At 43.5% G+C, this 12,765-nt stretch overlaps 1 protein-coding gene across 2 annotated transcripts in view; it reads left to right on the forward strand.

Annotated features, from left to right (window-relative positions):
- Positions 1–3,313, forward strand: part of RUNX1 (RUNX family transcription factor 1) — a 173,716-nt gene extending 170,403 nt beyond the window's left edge. For both annotated transcript variants that reach the window (XM_075100393.1, XM_075100401.1), the window contains one exon: positions 576–3,313. In XM_075100393.1, coding sequence (XP_074956494.1) covers positions 576–1,069 — 494 coding nt within the window. In that variant the 3' untranslated portion in view covers positions 1,070–3,313. The remainder of the gene's footprint in view (positions 1–575) is intronic.
- Positions 3,314–12,765: the final 9,452 nt, after the last annotated feature.

Raw genomic sequence — 12,765 nt, forward strand, 5'->3', positions numbered from 1 at the left:
ACTGTGCTCCTAAGTGCTGACAGCTGGGCTGAGCCTGTGTGTGTAAATCCCGCCTGTGCAGGTTTGTGTACCCGAAGGACAATCTCTGCACCATGGAGCTTCTCATTTGAGTCGGCAAATAAAACTGGGTGCAAGGAGAGACTATACAGAAGCTGGATAATTTATATTTAGGCCCCATCAGTGTCCCTGGTGAGTCAAGTGATGCTGGACAAGGAGCTTGAGATCTGCATCGCTGTTCCCTACCCGCCCACCCGACGAGGGCACGCTGGAATTGTACATGATTGACTGCATGTGCTGTAAGGTCTCTAAGAGCGAACACATACACATACAAAACAGGGCAAGAGCTTGGCACTCCTCTTTAATTGCTGCTTTACTGAAATTAATCCAAAACATCCAGATCCATGAGCACTACAATGACTGCATTGGAGAGCAGGTGAGGGATAGCTCTGTTCGGGCAGTATCAGTACCACTTCAGTTAACCGTGGACCAGAATTTGGATGTTGGTTATTGCCTCGAAAAGGTGAACCTTCGTTCTGCCAGTTCAACATTCTCTGTCTCCCTTCCCCACCATCCAGGTGCTTCTGACTTGACGGCGTTCAGTGACCCTCGGGTGGGAATTGACCGCTCCTTCTCCGCACTGCCCTCCATCTCTGACCCTCGGATGCACTACCCGGGAGCATTCACCTACACGCCGACACCCGTCAGTTCAGGGATAGGAATTGGTATGTCTGCCATGTCCACGGCCACGAGATACCACACTTACCTCCCACCTCCCTACCCCGGCTCATCGCAGGCTCAAGGCAGCCCATTCCAGACGAGCTCACCCTCCTACCACCTCTATTACGGAACCTCTGCCGGCTCCTATCAGTTCTCCATGATCTCGGGGGGAGACCGGTCCCCACCACGCATCCATCCCCCCTGCACCAACGCCTCCACAGGATCAACGCTCCTCAACCCCAACCTTCCCAACCAAAGCGACGTGGTTGAGGCAGAAGGGAGCCACAGCAACTCCCCCACTAACATGGCGACCACAGCGAGGCTAGAGGAAGCGGTGTGGCGACCATACTGAATACATTTTAAGTAGTTATGGGCAAGGACTAATGTGCTTTCCATTTCCCGGTGCCCGTAGGTATCCCATAAACACCTGTCTTGCTTATGGGCCCTGCCATGTTCATACATCACTTTGAGAAGGAAACCCTCCAGAAGCCAGCGCTCCCAGGAGCGGTGGTGTGCATTAGCCAGCCCCTGGCAAAGCGACGTCGCTCCAGCAAAGCATCCCTTGCAGGGGGCTGAGCTTCTGGAAAGGAGGACACCTGAGATGGTGGTCCGGAGGTAGCGAGGTTAGGTAGAAAAGTCTGTTTCCAGGCCTGTGGCTTTCTAACGTGCCTGGGCTTGAAGGTCTCCACAGCCCTAAAGAGAGTTTTGGTTCACTTCTATTTTTAAGACTTAAAACCTAAAGAAATCTTAGTGAGTTTACCGCATCTTATGGACATATTAACTGTAAGGAAGTATAGGAAGATTCCCAGAGGGAAACTGTGAACGCTTCTGTTTTAGCAATGCTGTGAATGAGAGGTTTTTTATGTTGAACTTCAGTCTTTCCTTTTTTTAAACTATGTTATATATTCCAAAGAATATGGAAATTTTTTATTGCTGGGGTTTTTTTGTTTTGTTTTGGGTTTGTTGTTTTGGGGTTTTGTTTTTTTTTTAGGATGCAGCTCATCCTGCTTTGCATCTAATTTGTTTTATTTCTCTTGGCACCTTATAAATGGCAAAAGAAAAGATTTTACTCTTTTTTTTGTTTTAATCATGCTTGCTTCTTTCTTGCTTTGTCAACTGAAAGAATCAGTCCCTTTTCAAATGAGTTAATTTAACTTTTTCTCTTGGACTTTTTTTTTTAATACAACGGCTACAGCCTTGGGTCATTTTCAACTACTGTACTACTTTGATGAGTTCATTGATATTTATGCTTGATATTTAGACTTTTCTTATTTGTTGATACTATTATTATTTAAGTATACCTATATAAAAAAGATCAGCAATTGCCTTTTTTGGTAGCAGCCAAAGTCAAATTTATCACATTGAAAAAGGCTGGAATAACGATGGGTAAGGTGACCTCCTAATTACCTAGAAAATATTGTTTACAGTTATCTCACTCTTATTTTACTCAGCTAACTGGGCTCAGATCCTCAAAGGCATTTAGGTGCCCAACTCCCACTGAAATGATTTAGGCACCAAAGTCCCTGTGAATTTCTGTGCCTTCCCACCCAGTGGAGTCATCTCTCCCTACTCCTTCCTCGCTCTTCCTTCGTCACCAGTGGTGACCCTCAGGACCGTGAATCAGGATGTACATATTTCATAAGGCAGACTCAATATTCCTTAACTAAATTCATCCCTATATGGCCCCATTCTGCTCCTGAGCTTGCCTGGGCTTCCTAACAGCACTGGTGGAAGCCTCCTAGTCTTTCAAAAGTGAAAGCCAACACACAGCTAGCATGGCAAGAGTGAAGTCCTGGCTTTGACCGGAATCAGTGTGAGATTTGCTCCTGGCTCAGCGGAGCCAAGATTTCTGCACAGTATAAAAGCCACGTTCCAGTGCACTGGAAAATAGATCAGTTCATGCATCACAAAATAACTTGAACTGAGCAGGGTTGTCAAGCTCATCTGGAAAGCAGGCTAGAAAAGAAGGGGCCTTAACGGTTCCTCTGTCACCATCTTCTGAGGGAAGAGGAAGGGTATCTAAAACCGGTGCACAAAATATTCTATCCTGTAGCAAATATGCAAGGCTTATACTAACAGCATGTTAATAGAGTCGTCATCGTTGCCCATCGTTACAGCATAAACATATCAGATGTCACTGTAAAGTTTATGGCACTATTTTATTTGAGGGTTTGGTCTGAATGCAGTCGTTGTACTACTCATTAATTACAAACTGCTGATGTTGACACGTATGCGTTCCAAATTAGATGATTATTATTTAATGTACCTCTTAAATGAGTGAAAAAATTGCAGGTCAACTCAGAGAGTATTTGAAAGCAGGACTTCAGATCAGTGTTTGATGTTAAAAAAAAATTTAAAGGATTCAAATTAAAAAGATCCTTGGCTGCAGGCAGCAAAACAGCTGGACTTATTTAAAACAATTTGTTTTTCAAGTTTTCTTTTTTTTTATATGATTTTGCTTCTTTGTTTAAGTCAGATGCAATAGCACTTTGGTATTGAAAAGTTACAAATTGAAGAATTTACATTGTCAATAAGGTCATTTTTGTGCAGAAAATAGAGGGTGTTTCAAGAGATCTCAGCAAAAGTTAAAAATGGTTCTGTTAAAATACGTGCATGGCCTTGTGCTTTTCATTCAGCATAATATTCTCTATCATTTTCTAGAGTTTGCTCTGAACAAAAAAAGGCAGAAAACATCAAAATTATATCAGAACAGTTGAAAATATATTTTGGAAGTATGGAGACCTTGCTCAATACAGAAATACAGAGACCCTACCTGTTGTGACGTTCACCTAGTTGGAATCTCACCTCTTCAGTAGCCTAAAAAAAAAGTCCTTCATCACTAAACAGTAGCTCTGTTGCAGAATCCATCTGACACATTTTCTATCACTGTGCAATTAAAATCATCACTTCCTGCATCTCTCACATCTGCCTTGTGACTGGACCACCCAAGTGCATAGTACTGTGAGCGTGAACCCAGAAGGGAGGGAGAGGACCTCAGAGGAGCCAGATGCCTCACTGTGGAGAGCAGGGCTGCCGCGGCCGGGTGACTTCAGCCCCGTGGCAGAAGTGAGGCTGATATGGCTAGTATGCTTCCAGGCCTCCCTGTCGCCACAGACTGCTTTCTGCTAAAGCCCTTTGCCCCTTTCAGCCCATAGTTTGTACTACGCACTTTTGAAACTAAACGATCAGGGATTTACAGGAACGGGGAGTTGGCATCTCTTAGCCTGGAGATTAGACCTAACTTTGAACATTTCTTATGTCTACAAATCTACTTTCTTTACATTTGTCCTAAAGGTGAAGTTTAATTTTATGCTCCCTGCTGCGAACAGGATGAGAAACTGCAGAACTGGTCACCACACTTACTTACCCTGCCTGTGTCTTTGCTGACATGTAACAAAACCCTGGGATTTCCCAGTGTCTCACATCTGATAATTGGCAGCCACTAGACTTTTGAGTCTAACCTCTCCACGTATGCCAAGCACAGCACAACGCAGCACCCACTTTACAGAGGAAAAACTAAGTGCATTATCCTTTGCAATTAGTCTGTTTAATCACTGTGGGTTTCAGTGTATTCGCCCAAGTGCTTATGAGAAACCACAGTTTACTTAAATCTCTATTTTTGTAGCCAGCTTCTGTCCCACTAAGGACAGCAAAGACCTTCAAGGCTGTAAAAATGCTCTCATGTCATATCTTAAGAGCACTCAGCAGGCAGAAAGAGGACATTTGGATAAAACATTTCCCCCATTCACATGTCTCCAAATTATAGTCTGTAAGTATATATTTTTATATATATACAATATATATATTTATATAGTTTTATCATCCCAGTAGCTGAATTGAATCGAAAAAGAACTATTGTGCTTCTGTTTGCAAGTCACAGTCTGCAGAGTGCCTTAGCTAGCTTCCCTTACCAAAATACAGTTAATGGCAGTCCTTACTCTCAGCTTGCGTGTTCCTTTCACAAGACACAACTTGTTGTCCAGATGCGGCCGTATCAAACAATTTCAAAGCAAATACAGGGCCTGGCTCTCGTTTGCTCTAAGACCTCAAACTTTGCTCTCAAACAACGTTTCTGCTCACTTCAGGAGTTCCTGCTACACTTCCAGGGCGATGTACAGGAGCTTTAGTGCAAGGGGGAGGCAGATGCAGAGTGCACCCCTGCCTCAAAGGATTTCATTTGCAGAATTATGCCAAATTATCTGCTGGAAAGGAGAAAAACCCTTTTCTCCAAATGGGCCACAGTCTTTGTCAGAGTGTTCTGAATTGCCTGCACTCTTGAAACATTCATTACTGCTTTCTGGGTGACCTTTTCCACCGGTGTATTTGAAGAGTCAGGAGAAGTGGATCATTTTTCTATTTGAGCAAAACACTTGCTTGTTTTCCTGCATCGTAACATTTTCGTATTTTAATTTTGTTACTCTTGCTTGGTCAGTACCAATCACTCGGCATTTTTCTCCTTGTCCTAAAAGGATTGCATCAACAGAGTTACTTGTATTTATGTATGTAAATAGATTTCAAAAGCTTCATAGCAAAATATTTAGTGCTTGTAATTACTCCGCATTTTTTTCATTTTTCTGTGTTTTTAATGAACTTACCTTTGTGTTTGCTTAAATACTGTAGTGAGACTTATTTCTTTCCAAATTAGTTATTTTAGGCTTCAAGATTAACCACATTTTATTCACTTTTGTAAACAGTTATAGCATGGTCTCTATTCAACACTCTTCACTTTTTTGTGGTAGGGGAGAAATGAATGTGCAAAAATCTGTGGGTTATTTGTGGTATTCTGCGTTTGACGGTTACATCTTTCTTGAAAACAAAACCTAAACTTTCAGTCTGAGGTGGCCGTATGGTAGGTCTGAGGGGAGGACACAGCAGGAGACACACTCCTATCAGAATGTCATCAAAGTGTATTCGTTCAGCATTTACTGGCTGCATTTACAAAACAGATGCTGCAGCATCCTGCAACAGTCACATTTTCCCTTGACACTGTTGTGCTGAACATTTCCAGAAGGGGAAACTACCAGGTTCTGGGAGGTTTTGCTTTTTTTGTTTTTGATTGCAGGGGATTTTTCTTTGGGTGGGTGGGGGGAGGGGAGCAGGGGGGCCAGAAAGGGGAGGGGGGGGGCTGCTGTTTTTTGGAACCAGATAGGAAAAGAGAATAGAGTAGACTTTTCCCCCGCTACAGGAAGTCTCTAGATGCCACGTCAGAGTAGACTCTTGCTGTACATAGGGATTGCTGTGTCCAGCGCCACAAGAGAATTCATTACAACTAGCACGCAGAGCAGCTGGACTGCTGCGTTAAGTTCTAATGAAGACTTTCTTTCTTTCTTTCTTTCTTTCTTTCTTTGTACCACAGTTTCCTCTGTAAATTCAGTATCATAATTAGTGTGAATGACAAATAAAATGTTTGACAAGTATGCATATTGGCCTGGTGCGTTCTTTCATCAGGGAGAAAACAACTGTCTCGGAGAAAAAAGTAACCATCAGAAAAAGGATATTGAGCATGTATCACTCGCACCATCAAAAATATTTCCATACCTTTTTCTTTTACTGTTTTCTTTCTTTTTTAACATAAAATGGCATTTTCCTGCTATGGAGTGACCTGGCAGAAGGCCTGCTATCCAATAGGACTATCAAAATAGGACTGAAAGGAGACTTTGCAGGTACAGAAGCCTAGTAATTGCATTATATCTCTGGCTTCTTGATTAAATTTTGATTTTTCAGGGTCATCTACAGCTCTTATTTTTCTCCCTTAATCTTTTGCCCCTTGGGTTGGATCCTTTTTGACACTGAGGAGTTGAACCTTACTTCTGGAGCACCAAAACAGGTAGTTTGAGGTCATATTACTTATATACCAATATACATTGGTTGTTTTTCTCTTTAAATAAATAATGAAACACTTGTGATAATGAAACATTAATATGGGGCAAACAAGCTTTCAAAATGAGGAAAAAAAACATAGTCAATATTGAAAGTTCAGTATGAAAGCCTCTGTATCTATGCATATATAGATATAGATAAATTCTTCTAATATTGGCTCTACACAATATATTGCAGTATATTAAAGAAACTTTCGGTAGTATCCTTCTACACAATAATGTATATTAAAGGTATATTTTTTCTGACAACTTGTCCGGTAGCAAGTCATCTCTCAAACAATAATTCGTATTATCTTTTTAAAATTAGGGCCAAGGCACTAGGAGAAAACAGTTACTGAATTCCAGGTACTTAAATTTCTAACTTCTTTAGAAGTTAGAAATGCTAGCACATACCTCTAATGTGGTTACTGGTCACCCTGCTCAGTATGACCATCCAACACTTCTTTCCAGCACAATCCCACGTTATCCTAATGATATTGCACTTATATTTTTGCAAGGGTCTACCCTACAGATTCTTCTCCTTACCCTATGAAACCCAAGAGCACTACTTTAGAGGTGGATGATGAAGTAGAGCACATATTTATTTTGTTTCTTACTTTAACACAACAGGAAAAGAAGCTCCAAATAGCGACAGTCAAAACAAAAACAAAAATATTACACCCAAGGGCATCTCAGCAGAAATATTTGTAGCTAGATTTTTGAAGTCTATGTAGAGGACATACCAGCAGAGTTCTCATTTTGTATAGGAGGGTAAGGCACTGGACTGCCATGGCCATTTTAACAGGATGCACATATCACACTGCCGCTGAGGCTGCCTGTCCTTGTGAGACAGGCTGTGTCTTACTTTTCTGCAGCAGCTCAGGCATTTGTGCAGGCCAGCTGGACTGAGGCGAGTCCCTTCTAGCCCCAGGCCTGCCAGCTTTCACAGCGCTTGTGCCATTCCAGATCAGTGGCACCCGCTGCTCTCTGCAGGGTGAAGGGAGGAAGCACGGGCAGCTGCCCTCTCCTGCCCCTCTGCCTTCCTCCTTGCCCAGGGCAGCTGGCAAAGTGGGGAGCTGAGCAGGCACTGCACAGTCAGGGCAGCCCTGTGGGATCCCTGGGCACTCGAAGTGGCCCTGCCATGCCTGTTTTGGCAGCTGAGAAAGGCCAGCTCAATCCCCTGCCTCTGGCTGCTTGAGGGGGAGGAAGAAGAAAGGGCAAAGAAGGTAAGGAAGACTACGGCTGGAGGCTGCTGTTTGTGAGAGGAGGGGCTGGCAAGGGTGAACGCAAAAGGTTGTTGACTTCTTGTTACACCTCACACCCTGACTGACAGCTTTTAATGACCTTTAATTATAAAGGCCATTGTCATGGGTGTTCTCCCACACTGTTTTGTTTGACTTGCGCAAGCAAGGAGGAAACAGCCCTAAGCCAGGCTCCAGAGCAAAAGCAGCTTATTAAATACTGCCAGCCTGCAAGGCACCATACAACTCAACACAGATGTCCTGGAAAGACAACACAGGTGTGTTACCTTCAGCGTACATGGCATTTTCCCTCTTTTCAGTGGCTTGTCTCACAAGACAACGGGCTCAGATTAGTGGTGCAGTTTATTGTGCCCAGAAGTGATATCCCTTTTTCTGAGCAAGCAAGGAAATGCTGGTTACTGGTGCAGTGTGTGGTCACAGAATGGACAATAAACTCTGTATTATCTGCTCTGAGACAGACCTTGTTCACAGCATTCATAGCTCAGAAGCCTATCACCACTGCAACTGCTACAATACTGGAAGACCTTGTAATGGCACTGTGGTTACCAGACATGACTAAAATATTACTCAGACCAGCACTGTAAATGGGCCAAAAATACAACTTATCCGTGACCCCATATCTTTTTACAACTCTGGGCTTTTTACAGTTCTATAAGATGATTTGGGAACATATCTCAACATTACTTTAGGCATCCCCTTCTTCTCTCCAAACGACAGCACCTTTTTCTCACTGTTTAACTAAGTTGAAGACTCACATTAACTTTGCCACTAGGATGCCCCGTGGAGCAAAACTTCTAACGTAGGCAGGATCTCAGGGAAGGAATGTCCGAATTACAGCTCATCTCAACTCTTGCCTGCTGGGGGAGGGAGGCACAGTGTAGATAAAAGCATGTTTAACCCTGAGGAGAAGGAAAATAAAAGCTCAGAAGCTACAGGTCTTCACTGGAATGTCTAGCTACTGAATTAGGAAGCTTGTTTTCTGGTTTTAAGTTACAGGGACACCTAGAAGTCTCCCAGACTGGATTAGTCAGCACGAGTCACTGTCTGGGAATTGTTTGGGTTTGCAAGAGGAGGATAAAACAATTTAGAAAGAAAATCTAATACACAGATTTAAAGCATAGCCTGCTTTCAGAGCAGGGAGGGGGTTAGGACTGATTTGTGGGCTTTATAAAACACTGGTTCCTAAGGGTAGGAAGGGTAGGAAGAGAGAAAACCTGTTCCCTGCTGATGCAGAAGTGTTTCCTGTAGCATGTAGAAAGTGCCTCTGGCTGTTTTACTTCCAAATGCCCCAAATACAGGAACATCTGTAGCTTTTCTGGGGAGGCTTAGATGGCAGTCGTCTTATTATCTACTGCTGCACTTGACACATCCTGTAAGCAGAGAAGAGACCCTTTACTCAGGGCAGCCTTCAGGTACAGTTCCTCAGGAGGTCTCTGACATCTGGGTGTGCTTCACACGACCACCAGGTTTGTGCCTGCTGGCTGCTTAGTCCCATTTCCCATTTTCCCACACCAGAACCCCTCAGGACGAAGACCTCCCAGTTCAGAAGGCAGCTCTGTGGCCTTCTGCAGGGATACCACAGGTACGGGCTGCAGGTTTCCTGGCCCTAGCAGCTCAGCAGGTACGTGCCTGAGGAACACCAAACCCCATACCACAGAGTCCAGCGCAGGTATTCCAGGGCTTCCAAATACCAACAACCGCTCAATCTTTTTATACAGCCCTCTTCAAAGGAGCCCAGTGGTCAAACTGCACTATGTCTTTGCATTGGGTGAGCATCACAGGCACAGAAGTCCTCTGAAATTGGTTGAAAATCAGCTAATTCTCACCGAAATATTAAAATCCCTGCGTGAAGCCCCCGTGGCAAACATCACCCTTCCTCTCTTAAATGTCTGTGAAAAAGAGTTGCTCTGAAACATGCCAATATGGTTATTTTACACAGAGAATTTTTCCTGTTTCACGTTTGCCGTGTAAAACAGTGGCTAAATTTGCAGAGGGTAAAAACAACTGACCTCCCTTTCTTCTTCTGTTCCATTCCCTCCTGTAACACATGTGTGTCTGATATTTCTTCGGCCTCCTTGCAGACCTCTGATCGTGGTGATGTCAGTCCAACACATGTAAGTTTGGGGGATGTATGATCACAGCCGGTCAAATACCAGCATGTCCATCCCATGGGCATTATGATTCTGGGGCAGGATGAGAGGAAGAACAGTTTTTCTATGTTGGAACAGAAACTCACATTTCCAAAACTTTCTGTACATGGCAAACACATGTCCATGTGGTCCTGAAATAATGTACAGTAGTATCCTTTTGAAAACGCTGAAACCAAAATTATCTTGGCTGCCAAAGATTGGAGCCTGCCAGCTTAGCTGGGAATCCTGGGCCTTCCAGGTTCCTCACTCTGTGGAAAGCAGGCAACACTGCTCATCGGCAGCAACAGTGGCATGGTTGGGGTGAGCCAGCATGTTGCACCACAGTTTATCAGAAATATTTCCAGCCAGCCCCAGATATGAGTGCCAGAAACAAGCTCTTCCTACACAGGCATTTTGGCTACTTTTCAGTGCTGTGAGGACTGTGGCTCTGATCCCATGGGCTCACTTGGGTGGCCTTGCAGACCTAAGGTGTTAAAGGGGCAGATATTTTGCCTTGTAGTTCTGCCTTTCCAAATGTGATCCCTGTAGTTTGACTTGATTAGCAAGATCACTTTGTAATGCCATGTATACTTCCTAACCTCCCTGGGTCTTTAAGCATATCACCTACTGGAAAATATTTGTGTCCTTTCTCAGTGTCCTGTAGCCAAGCTTGACATTTTCTGCTTTCTAAAGTCTTACATGCACCTTAATTCTCCTTAAGACACAAAATTTGTGGGTTGCACTTCTCTTGGTTCTCCTGAGGGTAAAGTTAATAAATGAGGAGTGAATCCAGCAAAGCAGAGGTGCCTTTTACCCACAAACAGAACATAAGAGATTTTAAAGGCTGGCAGGCTACTGTTTCAATGAGCAGCCTATAGCTGAATTGGTGTTTGGCTTCAGCTGCTGTCTGCAGAATGCATACCTGCCAGTGTTCCTCCTCACCCGTAAAGAGGTATCTTCTTCTCACTTAGGTTTGCTTGCACTCTTTCCTCAGATAAGGTTATATCAGTCCACAGCCAGCAACCAGAGAGGACAGGAGATGGGGAAGGAATGAAAGGAAGAAAAATTATTAAAATCATGAATCATGATTTGGAAGATAAAACTACAAGTATGCAGTCACTTTGCAAAACATGTTTGTTCTCCATATACGCCTCAAGCGATGGTCTTTGGGGCAATCTTTGTTGCCATGTCTCCATTGCTGCCTGTCTCACAGAAGGTGACCATTCTCTGACTCTCCAATGTCTGCTTACCAGATTTCAAAGTCATAAAATGCATCATTCATCCACACCTTGCTGTAGCATGTATACAATTACATGGTATCGTCAAGAAGTTTCCAAGTGTCCATTCAACCAGTGTGATTCCATTAAAGATGAAAAAGGAGTCGCTCATTGCTAAGTCCCCTCCTTGGAGGTGGTGAATTTTGCCACTTCTCAAGGCTTTTGATACAACACTGTACTAGAGACAAGAGCTGGTGGAAGAGAGACAGCCCTTCAGTTGCTTCTATGAGGGATGTTTTTGTGCCCTGTTTGCAACAATATCTACAGGCATATTGAGGTTTGCCTCCCACGAGAAGCTTGGTGGTTTCAGTAACACAGCTACTCATGAGGCAAGAGTGAGTTGTGTTTGGTCTGACTTGCGGGGGAGAAGAGGGGCTAGTGGGAGGTCGAATTTATTCCAAGTCTTTAAATAAGCAAAATTAGGTTTCCTGTCTGTTATCCCTCCCACCTGGATTTTGTAGATAGGAAAGAGAAAAAAGTTGGAGCAGAAAAAAACAAGTTATGTTAATGAGTTTTTCCATTGCCTGTTAAAGAGGTGCAAGAACAGTCCCCAAAGAGTGGCTTCTTCTCCCAGTGCAGGAAGTTGTAAATAGCTGAAAAAAAGGGAAAACTTCCAAAGGTTTTTTTCCTATCCTTGATAAAACCAACATATATAAGAGCTAAACCGTCCTAGGAGCTAGGTTCTCCTCTGTTATGTTAATGGCGACGGGTGCTGCAAGGAGAATAACCTCAGCTTCTCACAGTGATTGCTCAGCACCTCTCAGAATTAAATTCTTCAAGTGCCTCTTTTCTCGTTTGTAGCTTTATGATCCAGAGCTCTCAGCTGCTAGTAATAACCCAATATTAGAAACTAACATGGCTCCTACAAGTTGCTTATCTACTTGCCAGTTTTTATGATGCTATCTTAAATGCAACTATTCCTGTACTTTCTCCCCCTTTGCTGTCCCTCGGAATGGCTCCCATTTGTCCAGCTCAACTATATTCTTCCATCACCTCTGCCTCGTATCCACCCCTGTGCAGTCTCATCAGATGTGTCTCTCTTTCAGACGAGTCCATGGGCCATACAGACACCTGAGAGCATGATGAGGGGGTAAGCCCCCGATGCTGCATTAAGACATGCCCCGTCTCAGGTGCCATTTGTAAATTTAGGCTTATGTTTGTTGAGTGACATATCTCAGTATAGAATGTACTCGACTAAGGATCTGCCTCTGGCTTCTTTACTTGCGGATGGCTGTAGTAAAATCCCTTTCTTCCTGTGCCTCGGTTTCCTCATCTGCAAATGGGTAGTGACACTGACCTTCTTTGAGAAGCACTTTGAGCTCCATTGATGAAAAGGTCTGTGTAAAGGAGGTTGTTGTTATTGTTGTCTGCAGTTTAAAAACATGCTCATAAATCATCTTTCAGGGATGGTGAAGCAGGTTTCATTGGCTCTGGAGCTGGGTGACTGAACAGAGAAGAATTTCCTTCTTTGGCATTTTCCCCTAGTTTTAATAACTTTGAACTCTTGCTTTAGATCTTGTTT

Source organism: Phalacrocorax aristotelis, chromosome 1 (assembly GCF_949628215.1).
Source record: "Phalacrocorax aristotelis chromosome 1, bGulAri2.1, whole genome shotgun sequence".
In the NCBI taxonomy this organism is placed as follows: Eukaryota; Metazoa; Chordata; class Aves; order Suliformes; family Phalacrocoracidae; genus Phalacrocorax; species Phalacrocorax aristotelis.